The sequence below is a fragment of the Panthera uncia genome, chromosome D4, assembly GCF_023721935.1.
Source record: "Panthera uncia isolate 11264 chromosome D4, Puncia_PCG_1.0, whole genome shotgun sequence".
In the NCBI taxonomy this organism is placed as follows: domain Eukaryota; kingdom Metazoa; phylum Chordata; class Mammalia; order Carnivora; family Felidae; genus Panthera; species Panthera uncia.
In genome coordinates this window covers 10,747,874-10,771,993 of record NC_064807.1, presented here as the reverse complement: position 1 = coordinate 10,771,993, position 24,120 = coordinate 10,747,874, and the positions used below count along the sequence as shown (strand labels likewise).

At 37.3% G+C, this 24,120-nt stretch overlaps 1 protein-coding gene across 5 annotated transcripts in view; it reads right to left on the bottom strand.

The window, feature by feature from the left end:
• Nucleotides 1–24,120, bottom strand: part of LOC125924726 (putative COBW domain-containing protein 7) — an 80,018-nt gene that overhangs the window by 12,100 nt on the left and 43,798 nt on the right. For 4 of the 5 annotated variants that reach the window (XM_049633494.1, XM_049633486.1, XM_049633469.1 and 1 more), the window contains 5 exons: nt 15,987–16,046; nt 14,371–14,408; nt 9,456–9,502; nt 7,633–7,719; nt 4,548–4,592 (listed from right to left, as the gene is read on the bottom strand). In XM_049633494.1, the coding sequence (XP_049489451.1) occupies nt 4,548–4,592; nt 7,633–7,719; nt 9,456–9,502; nt 14,371–14,408; nt 15,987–16,032 (263 nt within the window). In that variant the 5' untranslated portion in view covers nt 16,033–16,046. Of the gene's footprint in view, nt 1–4,547; nt 4,593–7,632; nt 7,720–9,455; nt 9,503–14,370; nt 14,409–15,986; nt 16,047–24,120 lie in introns of those variants that run through there. The other variant, XM_049633501.1, reaches the window with a different exon arrangement.

Here is a 24,120-nt window from a genome sequence, read left to right as displayed (position 1 = left end):
AGTTTACAAAGACTAGTGAACGAGTTCCAATTTTTACATGAGCCTATAAAACAGCAGAGGACAGTCATTTCTCTATAATCAAAGCTACAATGAAGGAATGTTTAAGGAAAATGACAACAGTATAAATTTCAAAGTGAGACTCTAGGAATTGGCCAACCACTCATTAAGTTCTCTCGAGGAGAATGAACCTTGGTCAAACTCAAGATTTTTTTAAAAGGTGCAAACATGTAAGCCCAACCAGCTCCTGTAACGTAGGAGTGACCAGCCCTGCCTGGTTCTCACACCGTCTGCTATAGAGCCATACTTGGGGCAACAGTACTGTTGGATTATGACCACTTACCCTGGCACAGAGCAAACTCCCATCTTACTGACAGAATAATACTCCAAAGTTATATGTTAATAGACTATGACAACATTTCAAATTCTGGACACTCTAGATGAAAAGAATCAGGAAAATCATCAAGGAAAAAAGTAAATGTTCCACGAAGAAATTTCTGAATACGGACTTACTGAAGAGATCAAAGCCTTAACATTAAACATCTTTCCATTTTCACCATGACCGCTGAGCAACTATTTATATTGACAGGGGATAAATGAGTGAAGCTCTCCCCCAAATCTGTCCTCTTTATCAGGAAACAGCTTAAAGTTTAAAAGTACATCTGCCAATCCTAGGACTATCCGAATCCAGGCACGCTGTGTGAGTACCAAAAATCAGTCTTCACGCACCAGTTTCTAAAATAAACTAGTTTCACCCTGACAGTGTTCTTGAGAAACCATGTCACACATTTACAAAGAATCCTGCTTGATACCCAGAATCCTTTGATATTTCCAAATACACAGGATCAACGCTAGACCTGTACATCTACAGAGAATAGCATCCCCACTGAGGCTGCCTCCACTGAGCCGCTGCCCTCATTCCCGCAGCAGAGCTGGGGGTGCCCAGGTGTGTGCCTCTCTTTTCTGTAGATGTGGGGGGGGCTACTCGAATAAGGCTGGGGGAGCTCTGCTCTCCTGCCTCGATCAGCACTCCCTCCTTGGCAGGGGCCGTTGGGGAAATAGGGGGCACGGCAGCAGTGCTGGAAGGGAGGGGGGCAAAAAAAAATCTATAGAGAATAAAAAACAATACCAGTCTCTCACTTTATCTCACCAGATTCTCAATGGAGAGTAAAACAGGAAATGTCTAAGATTCCAGACTGGAGTTACCAGGGACCTGCCCCAAATCTAGTACCACCATGAAAAACAAATTCCTTCACTCATCCAATTAGAAAACTAATTTCCATGGCATGAAATATATTTAATTTCCTCCTTTAGCGATAAAAACATCAGCTATTTCCCAAACAGCAGTATAAAAAAATAAATAAAAATAGCAAGACGATTGTCATCAGTTTTAATGTGGTGGGAGGAGAACTGAGCTACGACCCCAGGGTTAGTGTTTATGGTCATCTTTTTTTCTTTTTTTTTTTTTTTAATTTTTTTTTTCAATGTTTTTTATTTATTTTTGGGACAGAGAGAGACAGAGCATGAACGGGGGAGGGGCAGAGAGAGAGGGAGACACAGAATCGGAACAGGCTCCAGGCTCTGAGCCATCAGCCCAGAGCCCGACGCGGGGCTCGAACTCACGGACCGCGAGATCGTGACCTGGCTGAAGTCGGAGGCTTAACCGACTGCGCCACCCAGGCGCCCCTATGGTCATCTTTTTGAAGTTCAAGGAGTCTCCTGAACAGGTGCCACCAGCCAATTCCAGATCTATGAACTGTCAAACCCATCCCATAGCTAAGTCCTGAACTCTAGAACTAAATTCCCGAAGGCATTCCCCAGTGGCACCTCAAACTCACTATGAACCTCAACTAATCACCTTTTACCAAACCCCTGCTATCACTACCTCCCCTGGAAGCTGTTCCTCCTTCTATTTCCTTCCTTGGAGAACTGCACCATATTCAATCCTTCTCCCAGAACTTACACTGCTTTTAAAACCTTTCACTAACTCCTTGCTGCCCACAGAAAAAAGATCCAAACTATGAGTCATGGCATTCAAGACCCTTTGCGGAAAGTTCTCCTTCTCTTCAGTCGCACCTCTTTTTCTCTCTGCCATACGACCATGTGCACTACTCGTTCTAAAATATTCAGGTCTCTGGAATACAACATCTTCCTTATGCCTGGAAAGCCACTGCTACTCTTGTTCATCTGGAAAATTCCTATTCACTCCTCAAGACTCAAGTCAATAATCACCTTCTCAAAATTTCCTGAGTCTTCATCAAGAAGAATTGAGTATTTGTTCCTCGATGTTCCTGTTCTCATAGGACCCTACACATTTACTAGTCCTGTTATAGTAATAATATCCAGTATATTGGTTTTTGCTTATTTCCCTCTGTCTTCCCCAAATGATCACCTACCTCAAGGGTAGTTTTTGCCTTACCCCTTCTGTAAATCCTCTACAAGCCAAGAAATGCCTACCAACTGGGAGAAAGTTCAACAGTTTGTTGAATTGATTAACTTATTATTGAACAAGTGGATTTTGGTTTTCCTCTGTTCAGTCTGCTGAAATCTCCCAGATTAAAAAAAAAGTCAGAATAAGATAAGAAGGGCACTTCTTCTGATCTTCCACTCCTACTTCTGCAGTCTACGTGGCCCATTAGAACCTCCATTTGCCTCGAAGTCAACTCAAGTCTTCCCAATAAGACAATGTTACCCAGGATTCTTATTCCTCAACTTAAATACTCAAGCAAGCCTTTTCTATATATGCACATTATTATCTTGTTATCGTCAGTTTTACTACTATGAGCGTCTGTCAACCACAAAATGCTTGAGGGATCAAAATTTAAAAACAAAGAGACAAGCACAATAAAACAAAACTTCCAACAGTGATTTCAACTATTTTGTTAAAAACCAAATCTCTGGTTTCTAAACCGGGAAGCTCAAGGTGCTATGCTTCCAGGAATTGGAGGAAATATTTAATGTAAGATTCGTGACCATGGTGAGGTCTGATCTTCACTGAAAAAGATCCCAATCCAACTACAGTCCTCACAGCAAGGAAGTACTATTTCAGAAAGTCCCTAGATTCTCAGAGGCAACGGCAAACACAGGACACTGAAGAAACAGACGAAAAAATGAGATTTTATTCATTTGTTCATTTGTCCATTCCAAGTAACGAAATTTAATCAGCGCATGTTTCCTGCTCTATAACACGACAGAACGAATGTTAGAAATGTCATATAAACATCAAAATTGTCACACAATAAACTCTTCAAGATAAAACCTTTATGCAGGACATAAAGGTCTACAATAAAAACCAACAAAAAGAAGAATTATGCACAGCAAATCCAGGGGCCTAGAAAAAGTGATCGGGGAGGTCTGTAAATACGAACCACGTAAACGCTACTGCGCAGAAACACAGCTATTTACGGATAAGGTTTTTAACAACTTGTGTCAGCTTCGTGTGGGCGTCTGTGTGTCACTCTGTAACGAAGTGAAAATTGAAGGAGAAAGAAAATGGTAAATAAAAGGCAGGAGGAAGAAGCCAGATGACTGAGGAATGGCTCTGGGACGAGTCAGACGATCAGAGCTGCTCTACGCTGGAATGTGAAACGCAGGAGGCACATTTGGTGCGCGCTCGTCTAGGCCTCCCGCTACCGGCATTCTTCCGCTACCTGTGTCGGAGGACCGGGGGCTTCTGAGAACGCATAGCGAATTAGCTCCCCGGCTGTTCGCATGCATCCAAGCAGCTGCTGCCGCTGCCTCCCGCCTCCAGTAGCCTGTCAGCACCTCTAGGCTCTGCCCCGGCAGACGGGCCTCTCCGCTGAGGCCCCTTACGCAGCTGCGAGGAGACAACGTCTGAAGGCGGGAGCGGGCTGGCGCGAGATGGCCTCAGAGCGGCGGGTTCCATCAGCTGCTTGAGCCACTCTTGCTAAAAAATGAGCTTAACGACATTTCCCCGGAAGACATTTTCTGAAATCCTAAGAGCATTCGGTGGAACACAGAATTTAATCCACCGAAATACACTTCACAGATGTTTCAAGAACACATCTATTTTATAAAGTAATGCACATCTGTATGAACAGAATGAAAAGCCAGAAGAACCTACAGGAACTGGAAATCAACATTTTAAAAAGGATGCATTAGGAACTAAAGGGTAAAGCTTCCATGTATTTTTACACGACAGATTATTTTTGCAACTGTACAAAAAACTAAGCAGTTTTTTAAAAATACTAGGCCTTTTGAGTACCTCAAACTAAGATTCCTAATAATATACCTGTACAGATTTCTATACCAGTTACTTTTTTGAGTGGTTCTAAGTGTTTTCTTCCTCATGAAGCAAAAGCGCAGTGACACAGCCTTACCATGGCTCCGTAGTCTTAGCTACAAGGAGAAGCAAACATATTAGCCAAATATGCCGAACTAATTTCATTCAAAACGTTTTGGGGCCCCATTTTTTAAAAATGCACATACATCTTTCTTATAATAGAATCAAGCATATTTATCAATTTCTTAGTAAGTACTATGAACTAACATTATTTATTGTTAATATTAGTGACAGCTTTTAAAAGTACCTTGATCTTTGTGTTTCTAAAATTTTTCCCAGTCCATTTATTGATCTGAAATAAACATAAAAATGAGGAAGAAAGGGTTAAAAAGAGTAAATGTTAAACTTTTTAAAAATCGTTAAGGCACACTGTTTCTAAAACAGGAAGTAGGCATATACGAATATATCTGGAGTGAGAAAAAAATAAAAAACAAAACTTACATTTTTTACAGCTTACTATTTATTTCTCTTTCTAATCATAAATCAGGTATATTCCACTTAGGTATTAAAACATGATATACAAAAATCTACTGCACAGCTGAAAAACCAGGGGCTACTTAGTGAATTATAAAGAGACCCTTATAAATGATTGAGAAAAATGATTCATACATAGCCAGTACTTCTAACGGTCTCAAAATGAGCGGACCAATCACGATTTTCACCGATGCTCAATTTTCCACAAGCACACGCTGTGCAAATGGCTCCACACGCGCTGGATATCAAAACCTGGCTGCGAGGGGCTGTGACCCCAGGCCATCCTCGGGATCCACAGTGACGCCAAGTCACACAACCGGGTTCGTTCACAGGCTAGTCTCTCCGGTTCCCTAACTAGAAACTCTACCCACTCCGCCGGTCCTCCCCCTTCTGATGCGACGATGATGAGGTAAGATCCCCTCGCTAAGGGAAAACGCTCAACCAAAATGCTCGCTAAGTCCCTCTCAGAGCACTGTCCACCTGACCCATGTGTCTTTATCCCATCGCCTCCACTGCCCTCAGCGCTACTTGCTTAACACACGTGCCTTCTGTTCTGAGGCAGGTCTCTCTCTCTGCCATGTCACCAAGTTCTCCATCTTCTCTCTATAACCTCGTGGCCACTTCCTCTCAAATATGTCCACTTTCTTCCAACTTCCCAAACTAACGCCCCGTCAGCTGCCAGTCTGCGAGGTACAACGGAGAGTCAAAAGCCAAAAGGGCTGTAACCCACCAAAGCACTTTGTCCAAATTCTTTTCCGGGACTGCCGTACAGGGCAGGCTGGCAACAAGGCTGACGGTCAACACTGCTGATGTTAGAAACCCAGCTTTAAAAAGTCAACATGGGGACAGAAAAGCCCGGTAGTAACAATCCTTCCTTTGCTGCCAAAAATGTTTGCTGTGCGATTTATGTTCTCCTTTCCAGCAACCACAACGATGCAGAGGATTTTGAAAAGAGAAACAAATTTAGGAGACCAGTGTCAAAAGGAGTCAAGGAAGCAATCTCCATTCACTGCCTTCATCGTTCTAGACTTTTCAAAAATATCAACCACTTTTCTATTTCTTTCATAATGTTACTCACTGCAACTTGAAATTATTATGTAAACTAGGAAAAAAATCTACACTCTGATAATAGCAGCTAACGGAGCACTTACTGTGTGTCAGGTGCTGTGCAAAGTTTTCCAACACTGTCTCATGTAACATTTAAACGAAACTTAATGAAATAGGTATTATTCCTGTTTTAGAGATGACACTTAAGAATACGGCAGGAAACAGACCAATGAGTAGAACCCAACCCGATTCCAAAGTCCATCATCTTAAACGCTATGCGTCACTACCTGCCATCCACCTGGAGGCATTATTACAGTTTTTTATAGTAAAGACTCAGAGGATATTAATATTAAAATAATATAAAATATGCAGAAAATATTAATTTCTTTCTTCTTCCATTATTTTATTTTTTTTTTAATTTTTTTAACATTTATTTATTTTTGAGACAGAGAGAGACAGAGCATGAGCAGAGGAGGGTCAGAGAGAGAGGGAGACACAGAATCCGAAACAGGTTCCAGGCTCTGAGCTGTCAGCCCAGAGCCCGATGCGGGGCTCAAACTCACAGACCGCGAGATCGTGACCTGAGCCGAAGTCGGACGCCCAACCGACTGAGCCACCCAGGCGCCCCTCTTCTTGCATTATTAATCACTGCAGCCAATCTCCTCATGAGCCTTACCTTTACTGATTCCATTTATAACATACTATATGAATTGGTACTAACAGAATCAAAATCCAATCGATGTCAGCAGATTACATCCATTAAAGAGGACTAATAATAAAAGCTACTGAAAGTCTCTTTGCACAAGGCATTTATTAGGTCCAAAAAAAATATAATTCAAAGTCCCTGAACTCTAACCTCATTTGAAAAGTCCAAATGACTATTGGATCATTTCACACATATTTGAGTACCGTTCGCATTGTCCTATGTTGACCAACCTTGGCCACGGACACTGAAGATGTTAAGACAAACTGGAAGACAGGCATGTTTAGTTGACAGCCAAGAAGACAAAGTCAGTGAGGGTTCAGGGAAACGAGACCACCTGAGTCAGACGAGACTTCATGGATACGCAAGGGAGAAAAAAAGGGGAAACCAGGAGGACTCGAGACAATGGGTAACACTGCTTTAAAAAAAAAAAAAAAAAAAAAAAAAGGAGGGGCGCCTGGGTGGCTCAGTAGGTTAAGCGGCTGACTTCAGCTCAGGTCATGATCTCGCCGTTCACGGGTTCGAGCCCCCGCATTGGGTTCTGTGCTGACAGCTCAGAGCCTGGAGCCTGCTTCGGATTCTGTGTCTGTCTCTCTTTGCCTCTCCCACTCTCATGCTCTGTCTCCCTCTCTCTCTCTGCCTCTCCCCTGCGCATGCTCTTTCTCTCAAAAATAAATTTAACATTTTAAAAAATTTAAAAAAAAAAAGCAAAGAAAAACAGAGACAGTGAAGGAATTCAAGGATTGGCAGAGTGACAGTGAGAACATGTAAGAGTAAAGAAAGGATCTGGCAAGATACATCCATGGGAAAGTAAATCGTCCTGAGTAAAGTCAGAACTTCATTCAGGGAAAGAGTCAAAGAGAAGACAGGAAAAGGAGGATGGAGTCAAAAGACCCTGAGTATCAGTCTATGAACTTTGAACTACACTCTGCAAACAATGGGGAGTAATTTTACATGCTACTAGTTATGTTACAGTCAATGAGTCAATAACAATATATGATTCAAACTCAACCTTGATCCTACGTATCTACAGGGCAATAGTTATAGTAAAAATATTTTGTATAGTACACTTTGGATTTGTAGGTAGTTAACACTTAAAATGTCATACCTAATGGTTGTTCTTAATTTCTTTAAATCCTCTTCTGAAATCAAGTCTGTTTTATTAATGATGATAATATCTGCCAAAGCAACTTGCCTAAATTAGCAAACAAAGAACAGATGTCAAAAGAGAAATGTTAAGAAATTGAAAACAGAAAGCCCTTTCAGATCAAATATTCGTTAAGAACTATATAGTACTCTATATAGTAACTGAATTTGCTCCTAACCTATTGATCATTCTTCAAATGAATAAATGTATCCATCACATATAAATTCAGGATTCTCATTTATTCATTCAAAAAATCTTTACTAAGTGCTCTCACGTGTGACTCTGAAACTACTAAGTCCCCAAAAGTATGCAATCAAGGATGATTTTCAACTCATAATTTTCTTTGTAAAGAAATGTATACAATTCAGATATTCAATATGGTAAAACATGGACAGTCTGCTGACTCAAATATTCCATGTAACAGTTACCATGATTTTCAAAGAAACAGAAGACATTCACTTAACATTAACACTAAACAGTTTTTTTAAAACTACTCTTCAGGAGATACAACAGGATCCTGAGCAAATATCTTCTTCATCATTACAAATATGTATTATCTCTGTAAAACAGATACACAGAAATTCAAGTTAAAGAATCCCATTGGCAAAATGCTAGAGAACAAAATAGCTTACTATAATCAGAAGAAGCAGAACTGAGGATTCTTTAAACTGTCCTCAATTCTTCAGCAAGTTTTAATCACTATAATATTTTTTCCCAATTCGAGTTTCATGCTACTTGAAGACACAGCCAATTGTTTCAAAAAACATCATCAAATTCTCAAAAATAAACTAACTTCAATTCACTGAAAAAAGCAAGTTTCAACAGTATGTACATCACAATTCCATTTTTGTTTAAGTAAGTGTTCTATGAATAAAGATTTAATGTGGACGTCTCAAAAGACAGTTACAATCTTTAAATTGGAGGCCTTCTACGTTTAACTTTATTTTGGCTTTTATGACACTTCACTATTTCCCACCTGGCTTATTTACACTTGCTATAATACACATATTTTAGCAAGGAAAGCGGTTACAAAAATGTTTGTTCAGTCTAACCTGAATCACACCTATACACCAAATGCAGTGTCTAGGCAGGATTACAGAACCACAGAGTACCATATTCCAAAACGACAGGGAGTGAACTGCCTGCTTGCAGTCTATTAGTGATGTCTGCCTCACCCTAGCAAATCTCAGGGAGCCCCTCTCTTAAACTCAGCAGCCCACTTAGCAGCTCTGGTCTATCCCAGAGTCTTTTTCCCGTTAGCGAGAATATGCTTAGGGGAGGCAACCTAATTTAAATATTTCTAAGTCTAAAGACAAGCCAATTAGGAACATACAGCTGTTTAACTAAAAAAAAGTTCTAAATGCCAATTGAAACTATTCCCATATCTGTCCCTCTGTTGTTGTTGTAACAGTAAACATGTGACTCAGATGAATTACTATTAAAGACCGTAGTAAGTCAGCTAGCTCTTTTCTCCACAATCATTTTCGATCCCCATGAAATTGTAAAAGAACAACAAAAACAGTTTTAAATGTTCCCTTTTCCCTAGCTCCTGTCAAAGAACTGCTGTGCCCAATACTCATTTTATGCTACAATAAAAAAAAAGTCTTAAACAAAATTTTAGTCATTAGACCATTATAAATAGTTAGCAATAATTCAATTATAGGAAAAAAGATAACAAATTTGCCTTGACTATGTTTTTATATTTCTTAGTCTGGTTTTGGTTTTCATAATAATTTTCTCTCCTCAATCGGCCAGGAATCAATATATACTTTAAATATGAATACCTAGAAGCTTCATTGATAAGGCCATCAGGTTTTTCTTCTTCTAAATGCTAAACAAAAACAAAGTTTGAAAAAAGTTACTGAGGTGTAACACAAATTCTAATGTCAACACAAAGAATTTTACTTTGGCGAATCCCTTCTTGCTTCTAATGCAGACTTCAGCAAGTTCTATGACTAAATGACACAAATGCAGAATTAACTTTTCTAACTGAAAGCATTTTATTCCCCATTTGTGTTATCCTATAGTAAACCTGAGGGGGGTTCTTTTGAGAGGGGACAGGACTTAAATTTTGTTCCCCTGACATCTCCTTTTTCAAAGGAAAACCCTCCAGATTTAAATCATGTCAATAAAAACAAAGAACATTACAGTTCAAATTTTAGGCATTTTCTTTTTTATAAAACTGTTTTTGTTCTAAATAGTCTTTATTATTTATATTTTTTAAAAAAGAGATAACTACTGAAATAACACTTTCTTAAAATCTAATATCCTTCCCTCCATTCCAATCCCACACCCCATCCCTCCCGGCCGAATCGTACACAATATGGGCTCAGCACTGGGCCCTTCATATTCCCTAGAAACAAAAAAGCTGTGGGAAGGACACAGCCCCAGTTCTAGCCTAAAGACAGTTTCTCATTTACAGAAACCCACACCTGAGTGATCTGGCCCCACAGTTTAAACATCTTTTGCTGACTTCTGCAGAGTCAAGCTAGCTCAAAAAAAAATCTTTTGACCTTGACTTAGGAGCCCACCAGATAGTTTTCATCACTCTGGAAGCAGTTACTATTTTTCCATAATCCTACTTAAAACCCTAAAGGCATCAATGCCATAAGGTTCATCTCTGCAAAATGTTCTACCTTCATTATTTTAACCCTCAACAGATTCTCCTTCTCACAATAAGAAGCTGCCTGCTGAGGTCGGAAGCAATTTGATTATATTAATGTTCTTTGTATTTGAAATCAAACTTCACAAATTCTTACCTTCTTTTACATAGTCTCACTCATCCTTCATAATAATCATAGAAAATGGCTATTCTACTCCTTTTATAAAAGAAGAGACTAAATTTACTACCGTCACTGTCACAGGATACCCTATTATAGGGGATATTTTTCAAAAATTGAAAACATGTTCAATAGAAGTAAACTGAACATAATTTTACAAACTTGTGAAAGTTTTTCATGTCATATGAAATCAATCTCGTATACAGATGTTACATAAATGTTAACAATCGCATAAGAGTATACTCATAAAGACCACCTAAAAATTACATTCAAAATTATATTATTATCATTATTATTATTATTAAAATACTGTATCAAAAACTGTTCCTTGACAAGAGACAAAGTTTACTCTTTTTGCTAATCACTCCTGGCCTAAGGCTACTGCATCCTGTTATCACGTCCTGTAGAGAATGAGGCTGCTACCATTCCGGAAACAGCATTAGGCTCAACAATTATTTGTCGAATGAATTCTAGTTAACACTTCCTATTTGCTGACAAGGATACGTGGATGCTGTTATTTGAAATATTATATAATGTGCAGCAACAATTCCCTTTCTATTCAGCAAAATCTATTTAACAAAGGCATCTGTTTCTGAAAGATCCTGGAATAGTCTAGTTCCTTCCAAAATTTGAAATGTTTTTCAAAATATTGTAGTGTTGACCTTTTAGAAGATTTACATATGAGTTTGGGGCTATATGGCTGTAAGCTTGTGGGATATAAAAAAAGATATGGCAGGAAAATGACGAGATTTTGTTTTCGAATTTCCATACCTAAACAGAACCAACAGTGGTTTCTCAAAGTTACCCGGGTTTTTAATGCATTTACTTCTCCAAAAGATTAGAAATCTACACTCAAAGCTAAGTAACATTTTACTACCTTCTGGCAGCCAAGAAGTTATCAAATATAATAACACATTAAAATCCCCCAAATACATACAGGCCAATATATACAACTCTGTTACGAATAAGACATGTAATCCTCACAAATAATTACAGAAAAAGAGATAGAAGCCCTGTCCTATGCCTATGTGAACCCAAACGTGAAGAAATAATAAATGCACGTTAACATTTATTTTCTCAAGGTACCAGCCCAACATTTCCCCTATGCAACTTCCTACCTTCCCAAGTCAAACTTTGCAAAAATGCTAAAACAGTGTCTGTTATTCAAAAGGACATTCTCCAATACTGGCCCTTCAGTCGGATGACTTCCATTTATAGAGTTAAAAAATGGGAATTTTGATATTCTAGTCTACCTGTACAGGCAAAGAAGGAAAATATTTGTAAAAGATTTTTTCAAAAATTTTATAATGTGTGTGTGTGTGTGTGTGTGTGTGTGTGTGTGTATCTGTTTGAATGTATGTATACACAACCCCAAAGGATTCTTCATGTCTGCTTAGAGACTATGGCTTTTGCTTATATATTTAAAAAGATAAAAACGATTTGGGTACTAATTAATCTAACACACCCAAAAATTTAGGCTTCAGCCCTCCAACTTAGCATATGGGAAGACAGAAGGAAACCCTCTGAGATCACCATTGTAGACACTATTTCAATAAGGGCCACAGAATGTCCTTCTCTGCAGAAATAGAAACAAGCTGGACCAAAAGAGAGAGAAAGACAGGGGGAAAACGCTGTTGTTGACCAAAGTGGAAATAAAGCTGGTGTCAAAGATGTCACATGACATTTAGGAAAAGCAGCGGCAGCCATCTCTTTCCCGTGGATTGATTATAGATCTAACACTATCTCAGCTTTTAAAAAATGATTATTGCATAATGTCAGTCTATTTATTTTTCCAGTCTTTTCCAAGCCCAACTGTTTTCTGACTCAATTGTTTCAACAGCTAGTGCAATATAACAGAAGAGCCAAAAAGAAACCTCTCGCTTGACCTTTTCTGTGTAACTTCATTCATTGATTCTATTGCATTAAATGCTGTCACGTTTGTAGAACTGAGAAGAACAATGTTGGTAGCCCCAGTGTCAAGTCCTGAGAATAGAGAGCTGTCATTTGAAGTTGTCCAATTCTTTGCCCATGATTAAAAAATGAATATTTCAGATCAATGGGTGACAATCCCATTAGAGTGATAGCCCATGATATCAATTACCGCTTCAGTTTCAATTTGGCTGCCTGGCCACAGGGTACCATTTCTCAGCTTTACTTGCGATGGGCTGGCTCTGTGAAGCATGACACCTTAAATTGCTGCCCATTATCCAAGTGTCATTACTTGTACTGCCTCAGAATTCTCTGAATCACAAGCAGCTACTGAGGTCAAGCTTTGCAACCAGAGGAATTGGACAAGTGGGCAAATTCTTTATATAAAAGAAAAGTTATTTATCTGGCATCTGACTTAGAAAATCTAAAGTTTCCATTATCCTGACAGTATGTCAGTTTTGTGTAGGTATATTGATTTAATAATTTAAGAGGTTTTATCAAGGTGGCAGGAGGTTAAACGTTTACTGTGTTTGCATTATTCAGAATGTTGCTTTGTTTATTTGGCCTCAATTCAGCTGATAATGGATTCTTTTTAAGTCCTCTGCACATCTAAATATACACATAAAAGTATTCTTATAGTCATAAATATATAGAGTTTTATTCTGGGTATGACACTTTAAGTCTATCAAAAATAAAATAAAAAATAAAATATCTTAAGCTGCTATACCAATTTATCTGAAATTTGATAACTAAGGTACATAAAAGATGAATTCAAACATGACTAGAATAAACATTTAGAATAAAGAATTTGATTTCTTTTGCTTCCTCCATAGACATTTTGTTAGAAAAATCCTTATTTCGGAATAGATGGAATTTTTCTGAGTAAAATTGTAATATTCAGAATGTTTCTTTGATTCTTAAGACTATTAATCAATTTGGGCTTAAAATCTACAAAGAAATGGTCTCCCAAACATCTCAAAATAGGGTCCAATATATTGTGGAGTAGAATACAAAATGGACTTGAATTTTTAAATATTACATTAAACTTCTAAGAAATGATTACTTCGGGTGCTATCCATATTCCCACATCGGGACCAGGAGAAGGACAATTTCATTGTATTTTGCCTTTAGCAGTATTTCACTTGGAAAGTTGAGAAATACTGTTTTATTTTATGTAACATGTTCTACAAATCCAACCAGCTGCATTTGATGAATTGAAGCCCACTAAATGCATGTGAGGAACTTGGTAGTTAGGAAAACTTCACGGGAAGGTGCCGTGTAAAGGAGTTTCTGTTCATGACACCTATGGATAAACCCCTGATTTCTTCAAAATGAAGTAAACCGATTATTTTTTAAAACTCAGATTATTTCCAGTTTGTGTCTGATAGCAGTTGACCGAGAGAAAAAAGTTCTCATAGGCTTTAGCAAGCTGGATTTCTTCCATCAAAGAACTTTGGACAGAAGTTCTTACTTGCCAACATTGGGGGTGAATCCCACTGAGGAAGTTTACGTACCGAAACTGGGCCCTGTAGTATCCTTATTGCAAAATATTACACTTTCAACTTTTATCACATCAAGCCAGAGTAATAGAAAATGAATATTTAATTTAAAAACACAACTGGGGAGGCTGGCGGTTCAGTTAAGCGTCCGACTTCGGCTCAAGTCATAATCTCACGGTTCGTGAACTCGAGCCCCACAACAGGCTTTCTTCTGACAGCTCAGAGCCTGGAGCCGGCTTAGGATTCTGTGTCCCCTTCTCTCTCTGCCCCTCCCTGACTCACACTCACTCTCTCTCTCAAAAATAAGTAAACGTTTTTTAAAAAGACATAATAATTAAAAGACTCATGAATTTCATCTATTATTCAAGATAGTTTAAAAAAAATCCTTTTTTCTTAAATGTTAAACAAAATGTAGAGAAAATAATATAATCATCCCCATATACCTAGCTTTTAACAAATTATTAGCAACTCACAGCAATCTTTCAACTTACTTTTAATCCATATTTTGAATCCACCACAGTTATGATACCTACAAAGGAATTATCTCTTTTAATCACCTTTATACGTGAGAATGAAAATCATAACTAACCTGTTTCAGTTCGCAAATGTTAGTCAATGAAATAAAGTTTTGGCTTTTCTCTTGCCAATGCTTCAATGTAAGTCAATCCTACCATTTCAAATATGTACTGAGTGCCTAGCACCACTTTAAGGCATCAGAGGTTACAAAATAAATTTTTTAAATGAAATAAGCAAATAAGAAAGTAAGATTTCTATGGCCTTTAAAAAACTTACAATTCAAAACATGATGAGATAAATTCCATAATATAAAGTGGAATGTGAGAAATTACACAAGAAAGGTTATTGCCAGTGTGTATTCATATAATCAAAATCAAGACTTTTCTTAACATTTAAATAACTCCTTGAAACTGAGACGTCTTAAGATATCTCATTCCTAGCAATCTGCACCAATTCTAACTCACACAAATGTTTTCCATAACATGAACCTAAGTTTCCAAATGGTCAATTAGTCTGGCAATCTCTGAATTTATATGCCAAATAATTTTTTCAAATGATACCAGCAGAAGGAGTCTGATGCTCCCTGGGGAATCCAACCATCTACGTGCCATATATATTCGAGCCAAATGACTGGAGACAGTCTTAAATTTCACTTTTTGGCCTATGGAAGACCTGGTTTAAAGAAAGGTCAAGGGTGGGCAGGGCACATAGTTACTTAATTCAGAAAGTTTCTAATATGTCTTAAATGAAGCCTCCAGATAAAACTGCCTAAAAGTGTAAAGGTAAATGAAGTAAGGGGTGAAGGGCTTGCTTAATTCTTAAAGAAAAAAATGAAAGCAGAGATATGATTCTCATACTGTATATTTTAATTAAACAACAAAAAAACCCCTCTCTAACATACTAAGTATGTAAACCAATAGGACATAAGAAACCTACATGGTATTTCTTTTTAAGTTTATTTTGAGAGAGAAGGCAAGCAAGGGAAGGACAGAGACAGAAGGAGAGGGAGAATACCGAGCAGGTTCCATGCTGTCAGCTCAGAGCCCGACTTGGGGCTTGATCTCAGGAACCGTGAGATCACGACCTGAGCTGAAACTAAGAGTCAGAAGCTAAATTGACTTTACCCACCCAGGCGCCCGAATAAACCTACACAGTATTTTAAAAGGAAAACCTTAGTGGACGCACTAAATTGGGAGTTAGTGATAAGATGTGACATCCAGTTACACCACTGTCTGGGCCTTTGGAATCTGTATGAACAAAGGCTTACTTAACTAACTAAACGAGTTTAAAAGTAACAGTGTGGGGCACCTGGATGACTCAGTCCGTGGAATGTCCAACTCTTGATTTTGGCTCAAACCATGATCCCAGGGTCATGAGACAGAGTCCCATGCCGGGCTCAGCGCTGAGTGTGGAGCCTGCGTAAGATATTCTCTCTCTCTGTCCCCCTCTGTCCCCTCACTTGCACATGCTCTTTTTCTCAAAAAAAAAAAAAAAAAAAAGTAACAATGCAAGGAATTAAAAATATGAACAAAAATAATCTTAACCATAACATTTTACCTAAAAACAAAAGAATATTTGCTTTTCCACTTACCATCAAGATAAATGTCGACCCCTAATTCAGCATCAACCCAAAACATAGAGGCTACAGCACCTGAAAAATATATATAATATTCATCAAATAAAAATATTTCTTCAAACCAAGGAACACTATTCTATCCATGCTATTTTAATTTATCCAAACAGAATTAGCAGGTGAACACATATACAAATTAAGTATGGGTTTCCAAACTTCTTATGGGAATTACAATGATAGAATCTTTTTCTTATTTATACTCATTTCTTCCCTTCTCCTTTTTCCTCCAAAAGAATGAATGAATGAATGAATGAAAGGAAGGAAGGGGAAAAAAAAAGAAAAAGAGAAAAACAGACCAGCTCTTCTCACATATAAACCCAACACCAAGCTTCTATCAATGCATAATAACTTACCAACAGATACGAACAAATAACTTGGGCAGTATGGATATGTGCACCTAGGATTTAATTTTATTTTTTCTCTCAAATATAATAATCATACAGTTCACAAATAATGAAATCTCTCTCTTAAGGCAAGCAAAACAAAACACAGATAATTCCAAAGCCACTTGTCCAAAACAGAGAAAAACCTACAAGTCGTGTAGAAGAAAAAGAACGGAAGGTAAACCTAGATACTCTATGGCATTACTAACAAAACCTTACACGAGTTAATATGGATATAAAATTTGAAGCTGAGGAAAAATAACCACGCGGCCGGATTAGCAGGCCACAACACAGGAAAAAGAAAACTGACAGTAAAGAAAGTATTTGATTTTTCAAAGCATCAAAGGCGCAGTTAGCGACAGGGCTGTCTAAAAGAATGAGTGCCGGGAGAAAACAAGGGTAACTGAACTCATTCCAGCGTCTGAAGCTGTCCACCTACCCTGAGGAGACGTGGTCCCCCAAGCATCACTCTGTGTCAACAGTGAAATACCTGTCAGCTGTTTACAGTGATTACTCATGCAAGATATAGCAACGGCCACAAGATCTAATGGTTTCCTGATACCTATTGATTTTTTCCCAAAAACTTAATAGTTTTCCAATTTGACTGAAATAGGATTTGTGAGTAACAGGGGCGAATCAATGCCTGTTCTTTTCAAGGAAATTACTTTCCCATGACAATTATTTAGCTTAGAACTGGAGAATGTCACTCTCCTAAACGGGGAAACAACTGAATTGCCAATAAGAATTTTCTTCACTTACTTGGCTAACAACATGATTTTAATTAACGAGGGGGAAGAGAGTAAATCTCCCGTGAGTATCATTACTCCAAACAGTAAGTCATAAAAAAAACTCTTAATTTTTTTCACTCAGTAAAATTCCAGTGTTCGCAAGTCATTTTGTTGCTGTTGTTTTTTGTTTTGTTTTTTTTTTTAACTCATGGATTACTATTCAGATAGCTTGAAAGTCCTACACAGGTGACGTGTGTAGTATTAAGTTGAATTACAAGAGTGCATCAGAGCTTTTTTCCTATATCTGACGTGCACCTCTGGTGACAATGATCGGGCTACCCAAGAAAGTTCTATTTAAAATTTAGATGCAGCTGTTTAGCAAGAGGAGCAAAGATGAGAGAGTAAGTTAATCAGTGGTTCCAAACCCAGGGTGGTTTTTCCCCCCAAGGAATATTTAATTATGTCTGGAGATATTTTTAATTGTCTCAACTAGGGGAATAAGAATGGCATTTAGTGGGGAGAAGCCAGGGATGCTATTAAACACCCTACAATGAAGAAAAACAAAAACAAAAACAAAAACAAAGGAAAATATTCCACAAGATGCACAAGACAATCCCCTACAAAAAAGAACTAACCAACCCAAATGTCATTTGCGCCAAGGCTAAGAAACCCTGTGCTAGATCACAGAATCTCCTTTATTCAAAACCTAATACAACAAAAATTTTAATTCATAAAATTTAAAAAGCCAAATTATATCAGCAACAACCAAATATACAACCTCCGGCAATAAATTTTGAAGAGTGACAGTCGAAATAAGAAACAGAAAGCCCTATGTGATTTGTGATAATTCTTAATTCTACCCCCACCCTCAACCAGTAATCAGTTGTGGGGAAATAGTTTCTAAAATCCAAATACTTACCAGAAACAGCTTTCGAAATGGCAAGAAGGGAAATGAGCAAGGGTTAAGGGAAAAGTCAACAACCCGGGGTAAAAGTTTCTAACCATTTCCACGTTTGTGGAGGAGGGGAACACTTTCTAGGGCTCAGAACAAAATGAACTGGAAGGTCTGAAGCTGAGGACATACCCACAGCACAAGGTATGGAATGTATCTTCATGAGTGGCTGGAGAAAATCCAAGAAGGGAACACTTGGTATTTATGAGAGGAGAGCCCAAATGTCCTACTGCCCATCTGGCTCTCAGTCACCCCCTTTCCTCTGCCTTCTCTTCACTGCTCCCGGCAGTACCCAGCATTCAAACTGAGGCCCAGAAAAAACACAAGTATAGGTGAGATGGGTAGGATATTAAAAATAATTCATCAACACCATATGTAAGACTGAATTTCTCTGAGCCTCCTACATCAAGCACCAACACGCTTCAAAAAACAATGCACACATATTACAGCTTTGAAGAAATAGAAAAGGAAAAAAAAATTGAAGAAATGAATAAGGCATAGAAATGGCAAAGAACCCATTCTGGAAGGAAACATAACCCAAGAAGCCAAAGAAAATTCTCGAAGGCTTATACATAATAAAGAACTTAAATGCAACCAATTAAAAACAAGCTCTAAAAGGCAAGATAAAGTAGAATATGAAAAGGTAGTTTGTAGTGCTAAAGAAATAAACATACAGGGATGCCTGGATGGCTCAGTCGATTGAGCTTCAGCTCAAGTCATGATCTCACAGTTCATGGGTTCGAGCCCCACATCAGGCTCTGTGCTGACAGCTCGGAGCCTGGAGCCTGCTTCTGATTCTGTGTCTCCCTCTCTCTCTCTGCCCCTCCTCCACTCACGCTCTCTCTCTCTCTCTCAAAAATATATGGACATTAAAAAAAAAAGAAAAAAGAAACAGCCAGTAAACATATCATTAACTAATTAATTCTTTTAAAACATCAAGGAACAGAACAAACCCTGGTGGAAACAGAATTACTGACAAAAAGGAACATTCAAGATGATTGAAGTAATGCAGAGGAAACAGACAAAACAATTAGAAGATAAAAGATCTGGAGAACAAAAGAAAATTCAGGATAAGGAAAATGTTCCTAAATGAAGAAATAAACCTATGGATTAAAGAGGATACTGTAATCCAAGAAAAACTGATAATGAATGAAATGTAGATATACCTTGATTATATTACTGACCTTCCAAAATAAAGGGAAAAAACTGTCGGGCATTTTAGATGAAAAAGCAAGTTACTTTCAAGGAGGCAGACAAAAACTAGACTTTTCTACAGTAACATTCAATACCCCAATATAGTAAAATAATGAGGACAAAGCTCTAATCAAAGTGTTCCCTAAGGCTATTACCTCCTGCCAAGTTGTTTTTCAAGAACGAAAACATCAGGTAGCCATACTCAAACACTGAAGGAAACAAGAGCATTAAAACTCAAAAAATACGTCACTCACAAATCCTTCCTGATGAAATAAGAAAGGAGAACCAGCCCATCAAAAGTACTAAGAGATCAAGGAGCAGTGTCTGCAAAGTTCTGAGAGAAGGAATTTTTATACCTCTCCAAGTAATCCTCCAAGTATAAAAATAAAAGATAAGCACTCTCAAGCAAGTATGCAAGAACTCAAGGCATACAGCATTTATATTATAGCATGAAAAGATTACCCGAGCATGAAACTCAGTCAATCAAGAGATTTCTCCAACTCAGGAATGGAGAAGCCACAGTACTGGTAATGAGGACTAAAACTGTTCAATATAGAACTAAATAAAGTATGACAAGATGTAAATGTTAGGAATCTTGACAACACAGCACAGAATACAATCTACCAAAGCCAGCAGATGGGAGTAAGTAGAAGTGTTAACTTCCTAATCTTTTAGGTCAGGGAATCAAGAAATATTCTGAATTGACACACGTAGTTTAAAAACTAACTTGTCCCATTAGTTTATGCCTTTTCTAACCTTTTTTTCCCTTAACTCCTATCCCTCACAGTGAAAAAACATTTTTCTGCTACTTCAGAAATTCATTTCTTTCACATTCTTTTTTTCAATTATATAGTATTTTGCTTCTACCCATCTTTTATTAAGCAATTTATTAGATAATGCATCTTAATAATATCAATAGCTGATCTATGGAGTATCGAATATGTGCTAGACACAGGTGGTTTACGTACATAATACACATATTTTTTTAATAGAGGTAAAATGGTATGTTACCTTGTATTAGTTGCAGGTGTATGGCATAATAACTCGGTATTTGTATACATTACAAAGTGATCACCACAGTAAATCAAGGTACCATCCAACACCATATAATTGACTCTCTTCATTCATTTCAGCCCCCTAAACCCTTTCCCCTCTGATAACCATCCATCTGTTTCTGTGTCTATAGTTTGGTTTTGTTTGTTCATTTATTTTGTTTCTTAGGTTCCACATATAAATGAAATCTAATTTATTTCACTTAGCATAATACACTTAAGGTCCAACCATGTTGTTACAAAAGACAAGACCATCATACATTATATATATATATATATACACACACACACACACACACACACACAAGACATATATATACATACATATGAGACATATATATCTCACATCATCTGTATCCATTCATCCATCGATGGACACTTAGGTTGTTTCCATATCCTGGCTATTGTAAATAATGCTACAATGAACATAGGGGCACAGGTATCTTTTCAAATTAGTGTTTTCATTTTCCTCAGAAAAACACCCAGAAGTCAAACAGCTGGTTCACATGGTAGTTCTATTTTTAATTTTTTGAGAAACCGCCATACTGTTCTCCATAGCGGCTGCACTAATTTGCATTCCCGCCAACAGTATAGGAGGGTTCCCTTTTCTTCACATCCTTTCCAACACTGATTTCTTGTCGATTTGATATTAGCCATTCTAACAGGTGTGAGGTGGTATCACATTGAGTGTTTGATTTGCATTTCCTTGATTATTAACGATGTTGAGGATCTTTCCATGTGCCTGTTGGCCATCTGTTTATCTTCTTTGGAAAAATGTCTATTTAGATCCTCTGCCTACATTTCAATCAGATTGCTTGGTTTTTTGCTACTGAGCTCTTTGTACATTTTGGATATTTACTGACTTGGAGAAAATATTTGCAACTCCTATATGTGATAAGGGGTTAATATCTAAATTGCCTTTACATTTTATTGATGGTTTCCTTTGCTGCACCAATGCCTTTTAGTTTGATCTAGTCCACTTACTTGATTTTTGTTTTTGTTGCCTTTGCTTTTGGACTCAGATTCAAAAAATTCAATGCCAAGTCTGATGTCAAGGAGCTAACCACCTGTTTTTCTTCTAGGAGTTTTATGGTTGCAGGTCTTACATTCAAGTCTTTCATCCATTATGAGTTAATTTTTGTGTATGATGTAAGACAGTAGTCTAGTTTCATTCTTTTCATGTGGCTGTCCAGTGTCTCCAGGACCATTTACTGAAGACACTGTCTTTTCTTCATTGTATATTCTTGTCTCCTTTTTCATAGACTAATTGGCCATATCAGCATGGGTTCTTACCTGGGTTCTTTATTCAGTTTCATTGATCCATGTATCTGTTTTTATGCCATATCACACTGTTTTCATACAAAAGCTTTGTAATAGTACAGTTTGAAGTCTGGGGCTGTGACATTTCCCATTTGTTCTTCTTTCTTAAGACTGCTTTGGCTATTTAGAGTCTTCTGCGAATCCACACAAACTTTAGAATTACTTGTTCTAGAGGCACATGGCTGGCTCAGTTTATGGGGCGTGTGACTCTTGACCTTGGGGTTATGTGTTCAAGCCCCACAATGGGTAGAGATTACTTAAAAATAAAATCTTTTACAACAAGAATTTTTTGTTCTAGATGCCACTAGAATTTTGATTGAGTTTGCACTGAATATGTATATTGCTTGGGGTAGTAGGGACATTTTAACAGTATTAATTCATCCCAACATGAGCACGGAATAACTTGCCACTTATGTGTGACTTCTTTAACTTCCTTCATCAATGTCCTACAGTTTTCAAGGTACAGGTCTTTCACCTCCTTGGTTAAATTTATTCCTAGGTATTTTATTTTTATGCAAATTGTTTTGTTAGGCTTTTTGCAAAGATTGTTTCCTTAATTTCTCTGATAGTTCATTATTTGAGTATAGCAACGCAACAGATTTCTGTATACTGATTTTGTATACTACGGCATGACAGTTCATTTATTCTCACAGATTTTTTTGGGGGGGGCAGTCTTTAGGGTTTTCTGTATATAGTATCATCTGCAAACAGTGATAGTTTTATTTCTTTCCTTCCAATGTGGATGACTTTATCTTTTTTCTTGGGTAATTGCTATGGGTAGGTCTTCTCATACTTACTGAATAAAATTAACACGAGTGGGCATCCTTATTTTGTTCCTGATTTTAGAGCATACAATTGAGTATGGGTTTGTCATATATGGTCTTTATTATATTGAAGTACATTCTATCTATACTCACTTTAAGAGTTTTTATCATAAATGGAAGTTCAATCTTATCAAAGGTTTTTTCTGCATTTATTGAGATGATCACATGATTATTATCCTTCATTTTGTTATGTGGTGCATCACACCAATGATGTGCAGATGTTAAAACATACTTGCATTCCTGGAATAAATCCCATTGATCATGATCAATGATCCTTTTAATATATTGTTGAATTTGATTTGCGAATATTTTGTTGGGAATTTTTACATCTCTGTTTATCAGCGATACCAGCATATAATTTTTCTTTTCTTCTCTTTTTTGTGGTGTCCTTGTCTGGTTTTGGTATCAGGGTAATAATGTTGGCCTCATAAATGAGTTTGGAAGCATTCTTTCCTCTTCAATATTTTGGAAGTTTGAGAAGAATAGGTATTACATGTTTTTTAAATGTTTGGTAGAAGTCACCAAAGAAGATGTCTGGTGCGGAAGGTTTTTGATTACAGATTCAATCTCCTTACTGGTAATCCATCTATTCAGATTTTCTACGTCTTCGTGGAAGACAGAAGGTCTCAAAAGATTGTATGGTACTAGGAATTAACCTATTTCATTATCATAGTAGTCTCTCAATTCTCAATTTTTGAGGCATATGTCAACTTCTCTTTCGTTTCTGATTTTTATCTTTTCAAAGAATCAGCTCTTACTTTCATTGATCTTTTCTATTGTTGTTTTTTTTTGTCTTGACTTCATATATTTCTGCTCTCAATCTTAATTCTTTCATTTTACTCTGAGATTCATTTGTTCTTCTTTTTCTAGTTCCCTTAGATAGGGTGTCTTTTTATGAACTTGTCCCTTAGAACTGCTTTTGCTGCAGCCTACGATTTTGGATTGTTTTATTTTCATTTTCATTTGTGTCAAGGTATTTTTTTATATCCCCTTTGATTTTTTTCATTGACCCACTGGTTACAACAGTTGCATGTTATTTAAATTCCACATATTTTTATTTTTCCAGTTTTCTCCATGTAATTGACTTTTTTTCATACCAGTGTCATTAAGGACTATGACCAGTGTCTACACCTGATATGACGTCAATCTTCTTAAATTTACTGAGACTTGTTTTGTGGTCTAGTGTATGATCCTAGAGAATGTTTCATACACAGAGAATAATGTGTATTCTGCTATTTGGGGATGGTATGCTTTGTATACAATTACCCTTAAACAATGCAGGGGTTGGGGCACTGACCTCCCATGCAGTCAAAAATCCACATATAACCTCTGACTTTCCAAAAACTTAACTGCTAATACCCTACTGTTAGCCAGAAGCCATACTGATAATATAAAGTCAACTGACACATATTATGTATGCTGTATATATTATATATCGTATTTTTACAATGAACTAAATTAGAGAAAATATTACTAAGAAAATCATAAGGAATAGAAAATACATTTTATAGTATTATACTACAAAACATCTGCATGTAAGTGGACCCACAGAGCTCCAACCCATGTTGTTCAAGGATCAACTGTATACCTTTAAGACCATTTGGTCTCATGTGTTGTTTAAGGCCGGTACTTTCTTATT